We start from the raw sequence: 6,894 nt of genomic DNA, 5'->3' as shown, positions 1-6,894 counted from the left end.
AAACAGAAATATTCCTATGAGTGCCACTATAACACATCATACACTACTATTTCCATGAACTATAGAATTAATAAATATCAAATGGAAAAGCTAAGCAGCATAATCAACTGCACCAGTTAACCACAAGGGGCAAAACTTAACAAAAAGCAAGTAAACAAAGGGAACAAGGAAATCTACCTCAGTGACGTCCCCTCAGATTTTTAAGTGCAGTTGCAACCAAAAGACATAGCAGCAGTGTGTGATTCTTTATGACTCAATCCTTTCACAACTTGCAGCCAATGCTCTCTTTGAACATGGAGAGCAGAGAATTAAGTTTCCGCTCCCATACTCCAACTTGTTGAATGAAATAAAAGAGGACGAAATAAAACCAAAAAAGTGCTGGTGCAGATTACTGAGTACATACAGACAGCAGTGCAGTAACCCACATATTTCATACACACCCAAGTTAAAAGGAACAATCAACATTAAATGCCCAAACTCCATAAAGTAAGATTCTAACAGTTGTTCCTATGGTAATTTCTTCTGTTTTTCTCTAGAAGTTGGATTTTGGTAAAGTACACAAAATAGACGGAGTTCTCAATCATCCAATACTTAAACAGCCACAGAAGATATAATAGCAATGAATAAACACAGGATCTGCTTTCAGTTTTCTTGCATGGCTTCTGCGTGATACTTCTCCAGATCAGCATCAAGGTCATCAGAAGATACTTTTTCACCACGACCGCCTCCCCGTCCGCGGCCCCCCCTTCTAGGACCACGGCCTCTGCCATTACCACCAGGCCCACCTCCTCGTGGGCGTCCAATGGCTCCACCCCTACCTTGTCCACTGTTCAATAGACACATGAAAAGCTTAGTCAGCAATAATATAAAAAATTTCTCTGTAAAAGCAACAAAAAAATAAATGACACCCAAACGATCAAATATCACATCAGCAACTTTCTCATATATAAGATTCATACAGGGGACAGAGCCACAAATTTTGGTCAGTGGGAGCTACAATTCCAAAATAAATAAATAAAAGTAGAATAATCTTGAACAAATTTGTATGCCTTGAGAATGTTGTACAACTATATACTTGTGTAGAAAAAAATTATTTTAATTAGGGCTTCTATGTGTATATGCAGAGTTATGCGGTTTAACAGTAAACAGTGCAATTGATCTCAGTTCATGAAAACAATCAAGAAACAAAAATTTATCGGACATTACGCTGCACACATTCAAATAGAAACACAATAACAAAACAAAACTGACCATACATACGCACAATAGTATATGACATAAGTTCTCTTAGCTGAACCCTATACTCTAGAATCTTTGGAGGCTAGATGTAAACTAGATAGGTCCCCGTGAGGAATTGAAACCTAGACCATGAGAGCAACAGTCTCACATTTGATTACAAGATCCAATCCTCATAAGCGAGATCAATCCAAGAAAAGCATCACGATTTGCTTTTACTTTCTCCAATAGCCTCACAGTCGAACTAATAATTTCTTCTAGCAACAGGTGCTCGCATAAAAACAGAACATTCATTCTCTACGTATGCCGAAAACTCTGGTATTATATTATAACAAAAGTACGTTCTGTTGTTAGACTTATTCAATTATAGAATTGTTTTTACATGTTTCTCTCGCATACATGATACAAGGATATGAGTTGAACACTCCTGTGTGTTATTTTCTTATCAATTGCCAACATCATAATTCTTGCTGATATAAACATAGCTATAAAGTAAGATGTCAAACTAATAGGTAGACTTATTCAACAAAACATGGATAGGGACTTAAAAAACTGCCAGAAACATGACAAAACATTAGCAGAAGACAGGAAAACATACAGTCTTGAGCTTGAAAATCCATTTGAATTTCCAAACGAGCCATTGGTGGCAGGAGGAGGCGGCCCAGCAGCTGTTGCTACGTTAGTTCCCACAATCTCTATCTTCATTGGCTTCCCATCCAGCTGAACATTGTTGTATCTTTTGACCGCTGCCACAGCATCTCCCCGTCGTGAGAAAACTACTTCCGCGGTTCCCTAAGAAAAAGAGCTTTGTTTTCTAAGCTACAGTAGCACAGAATGAATCATCAGAAAGGATCAAATTTTGCCAAACTTTGCTAGGTACCTTCGATCTACCGCTTCGGTCGTAATGGATTGAATAACGTTTCAGATCACCAACTTCAGAAAACAGCTCCTGCACACATAGTAAAACTGATCTTAGAATAAAAAAAGAATAAAATACAATACCCAAAATTAAAATATATATATATATGAAAAAATATAAATAGAAATAGGAAAAAAATATAAACCTTAATATCCTCGTTTGAAACCCCATATTCCAAGTTTGATATGTAGAGTTTTGTCCCGGTTTCAATTGCAGAAGCTCGGCCAGCCTGAGCAGAGAAAGCAGCCCCTTGATCCATATACAAATCGTGCTGCCATGGCGTCTCCGGAGCCTGAACAAAAAAAAATGAAAATTTAGAATCCTCAGTCACCAAAGAATAATTGCTTCGATTAAACAGCAACAACAAGTCAACAACGATAATAAAGAAAATACAGATCTGAGTAAAAGAAGAGATAATGTTACCTTGGCGGCAGCATAAGGAGCAGTTCGATTGGCGGCGCGATTGGGAAGTCGTCGAGCGGGACCAGGGCCGGAGGGTCTGCCCCTGCCTCTAGGGTTTCCGGATCCAGACTTCTTATTTCCCTTGATGATATCGTCAAGGGACATGCTTAAAGGATCTGACATGTTGATCTCTGAGAAAGATAGATTTTGGACGAAGGTGCAGGAACAGAGAGAGCTAGGGTTTCGTCGATGAACAGAGAAGAAAAGAGAAAGGTGTGAAAGGGAAGAGCGTATTTTGAGATTGAGCCAGAGGAAGACAATGACTTAACACGGAAGGATTATATTAACGTGAAAAACGAATATTATATATATTTATTACGAAAGGAACACAAAGGTGTCGTGGTGTAGTTGGTTATCACGTCAGTCTAACACACTGAAGGTCTCCGGTTCGAGTCCGGGCGACGCCATAGTTTTTATCAAATTTTAAGTTCTTTTTTTATGAGTATTTTAAATTATGTTAAGGACTTTCCTAAACAAATTACTTTTTTTTTAGCTATTTGTTTACTATTTTAAACATAAAAAATATAGACTTACCCTTCATAAATGGAATGGCACATGTACAAGTCACTTTGAATTGGGTATAATTTAATAGGAGTTATCAATTTAATCGGGCAAAATTAAGCACACACAGTAATTTTCCTTAAGAAACTAGAAATCAATTTCTCAAAACTTAGTGAATTTCATAAAGTATTGATTTTACAACAATTAAGGACATAATATTCTAACTTATTTTTAAAACTAATATTTTAGCATACTAAATACAAACAACGTGCACTTCCTTAATTTTATTTATATAATTATTAAATTTGTATCATTGTTATTTAAATTTCAAATAAATAAATAATATTATATATAAAATAATGACAAAAGTATATTAAATTCAAAATTAAACTAAAACATTATTTATGATTTTTTTACAACATATCAATATATATAATATGATAAACTTTTTAAACATAAATGATATTAATATAAGTATTAAATATATTCATGTATATTTTATAATATTTGAATTCATATTAATATAATACAAAATTATGATTATATATTATCATCGTAATAATATTTTATAACACTTATATTTATATTAATATAATTATTAAACATTTAGTCTAGTATTATATATCATTATAAGGGAAATTTGCAGTAATAATACATATGTAGTTAACTTTGTTGCACTTAAATGCTTGTGTAAAAATTTTGGCGGCAATAATGCTTACCGTTACGAATTTGGTGCAGACGTTGGTCCCTGGCCGTCAACTCTGATTAAGGACCAACGTGGTAGCCATGTGGCGGCACCTGATTGGCCCAATCATTTTTATTTTAATAAAATATTATAAAAATATATCTTTTTTTTTAAATTTAGTTAATTAAAATTTTAATTTAAAAATAAATTAAAAAAATTAAATTGATTATTAAAAAAAAGTCTTCTTCAACCTCAACTCCCCCAACCTCATGGGTCTCATTCAACCTCTTCTCCCCCGACCCCATAGGTCTTCTTCAACCTCATCTTCCCTGACCACTGCCTTGCGACAAGCTCCGGTCGACGCCATGGGTGGAGTCTCGACCCAGGGCTGGAGTAGTGTGGCAGCCTTCAAAAGATGGATCTAGGTGGATTCTAGATTTTACATAGTAATTTTCCTTAAGAAACTAGAAATCAATTTTGCAAAACTTAGTGAATTTCATAAAGTATTGGTTTTACAACAATTAAGGACATAATATTCTAACTTATTTTTAAAACTAACATTTTAGCATACTAAATACAAACAACGTGCACTTCTTTAATTTTATTTATATAATTATTAAATTTGTATCATTGTCATTTAAATTTCAAATAAATAAACAATATTATATATAAAATAATGACAAAAATATATTAAATTCAAAATTAAACTAAAACATTGTTTATGATTTGTTTACAACATATCAATATATATAATATGATAAACTTTTTAAATATAAATGATATTAATATAAGTATTAATTATATTCATGTATTAAATATTATTATCTGTACGTCATAAATATCCTCGGGTTATTAGCGAGCTGGAAAATGGCATAATTATATCCGCCACGTGGAAGCCACCTACCCGGAGCTGCTGTTACAAGTCTCCACCTCTTTAGCCCAAGCTAGTCAAAGGGTTAGTAAGAATACTCTAAGGCATCGGGTCAGCAGTGTGGACACCACGAGCTGGAACTACATTGAGCTCGAGGTGCGGCATAGAACTGACACCCCCAACCATTTATGAAGTCAACCACTCAATGTAAACGTGTGCATATCAGACATCACGTGTCTACTCCATTCCTGAATTCTCGGACATGCAGCATAAACGTGCGTGTTCAGGCACCCCACGACTGATTTGGGCCATGCGGCCCATTATCCCCCTTACCTATTGATTAGACAACACTTCATTATCAGGTTTTATGAATTAATCATAAGTGTCACAGAGATGACATGATGGGTAAGAAGGTCACGGGATGACCCCATTTACCAACACCCAGGTATCATCTCCCTATAAATATGGAGACCCTGGGCGTTGCAAGGGGTTGGTGTCTAGTTTGTAAAGAAACACCCTGTAAGGAATACTAGAGATATATCAATAATATTGGCTGGTGGACTAGAGGGATTTTAACCTTCGAACCACCTAAAAGGAAAGGAGTTATAACCTTCCCCCTATACTATTTTCGTCAGTTTAGAATATAAATATTTACATATTACGGTTCATTATCTAGCACTAATTCATCCTGTTTATTCGTATAATTATCTGTTGCCGAAGAACCGCGTCAACAGTTTGGTGCTTTCGTTGAGAGAATTTAGATTGGTGGTATTGCAGAAACCCAACCATGGTGGTTACTCGCTCGAGGCATGGTAATGAAGCGGATCAACGTGATGGGCAGGAGGCCCACCAAGCCACCATATCCGATGAGCAAAACCCTGAGGTTCAGCAGCGACCGGGAAAGCGGCCAATGGACTAGGGCGACACTGGAAGTTCGACTCCCCGGCCGCCAAATCCGAACCCGGATTTCTACACGGCGATAGAAATGGAAAATGCACAGTTGAGAAGTCAGCTGTCGAAGGAAACAAGCAAATCGAAGAGGTCTTGGCCTGATTACCCCCTCTTACAACCGACGCTAACGTCGGAAAAAGGCATAGTGGGACTCATAAGTCCCGCCGGGGTAACCGGTCCAGGCCCAGTCGGTCGGTCAGAACCTCGACTCCGAATTCTGCTCCCACGTCACACCACCAGGAAACTGTGTTTGAGGAACTTCCTAGGGCCGATCAACAATTCAGCCAATCGGTCCGGACCTCAACTCCTAGCTCGATTCCACCCTCGAGTGCACCCAGGAGGGCCCAAGGTAGCTCGCGAAGGAGATCCAGGGAGGGCTTGCGACGACAACCTACCCCGACTAGCTGTCCTGCACCACGGTCAGACCACCGAGTGCAGAACGCGGGGAATGGTAGAGCGGAGCGGCCGCAACCTAGCTTAATCCGCCCTGACGGGACTAGGATCGCGTCACCAGTTAGGCATCTCCCGTCACCGATAAGATACCCATATCCTCCTCGTCCAGTCCGAGACATTCCGGCTCATGGGAGCAGCAGGAGAAATCCTCCTTCCGTCGGACCTTCCCACCGCAGCCGAGCGCACGGGGAAATCCCGAATCCTCACCCTCAGCAACGGGCTCCGAGTTTTTCAAACGGGAGTTAATGGACCGGGAGTCATCGAAGTGACATGTCCGGCGAAGACCTGCGCCATCGTTTGAGTTCGGCTCAAAGCCCTCGAGCCAACCTTCGAGATCGCCTCAACTCTCAGAGAGGAGATCCAGCTAGAAATGGTAGTCGTGCTCACCAAGGGGAGGGTCTGTCGGAAGTACGTGACAGCGGGAATGTCCCACATAACCTAGCTCAAGCTAGGAGGGACAATAACCCGCCTAAGGCGTACAATGGAACTGGAGCTGTTGAACAGCCCCAGAACAACCAAGGAAGTAAGGACCAAACCCTAGAGCGTCTAGCTCAGATGGAAGAGCTGATGAAGAAGCTCTTATCGGAAAAAGAAAAAGATGAGTACGACTCGGGGGATGAACTCGAGCTCTTTGCCCCCAGCATAGCACGGCGTATCCACCTGGTTTCCGTATGCCTCACTTGTCAAATTCGATGGAGACGAGGACCCGTCAGATCATTTGGGTATGTTCAACACCCTGATGATGGCCCACAACATTGGTCCCGAGCTAAGGTGTTTAATATTTCCTTCCACCTTGACTGGGTTGGCCAGGCAATG

General features: G+C 39.3%; 1 protein-coding gene and 1 non-coding gene across 2 annotated transcripts; one reads left to right on the top strand and one right to left on the bottom strand.

Annotated features, from left to right (window-relative positions):
* Positions 1-362: 362 nt before the first annotated feature.
* Positions 363-2,868, bottom strand: LOC133791046 (THO complex subunit 4A). Its single transcript, XM_062228929.1, has 5 exons — positions 2,579-2,868; positions 2,301-2,447; positions 2,117-2,185; positions 1,835-2,028; positions 363-826 (listed from the first exon to the last, which is right to left on the bottom strand). The coding sequence occupies exons 1-5, from the start codon at positions 2,738-2,740 to the stop codon at positions 643-645; spliced, it is 756 nt and encodes a 251-aa protein (XP_062084913.1). The 5' UTR covers positions 2,741-2,868; the 3' UTR covers positions 363-642.
* An 82-nt stretch (positions 2,869-2,950) lies between these two features.
* On the top strand, positions 2,951-3,024 carry TRNAV-AAC (transfer RNA valine (anticodon AAC)). The gene has a single exon. It is a non-coding gene; the product is annotated as a tRNA-Val (tRNA).
* Positions 3,025-6,894: the final 3,870 nt, after the last annotated feature.

Source organism: Humulus lupulus, chromosome 7 (genome assembly GCF_963169125.1).
Source record: "Humulus lupulus chromosome 7, drHumLupu1.1, whole genome shotgun sequence".
In the NCBI taxonomy this organism is placed as follows: Eukaryota; Viridiplantae; Streptophyta; class Magnoliopsida; order Rosales; family Cannabaceae; genus Humulus; species Humulus lupulus.
This window is presented reverse-complemented; position numbering and strand designations above follow the sequence as displayed.

Bases quoted from the DNA above. Each gene is read 5' to 3' on its own strand.
- LOC133791046 (XM_062228929.1), bottom strand. From the start codon at position 2,740: ATGTCAGATCCTTTAAGCATGTCCCTTGACGATATCATCAAGGGAAAT. The intron at 2,029-2,116 runs GTACCTAGCAAA...TCTTTTTCTTAG, and splicing joins ACCGAAGCGGTAGATCGAAG to GGAACCGCGGAAGTAGTTTT. The intron at 827-1,834 runs GTATGTTTTCCT...TCTATTGAACAG, and splicing joins GGATTTTCAAGCTCAAGACT to TGGACAAGGTAGGGGTGGAG.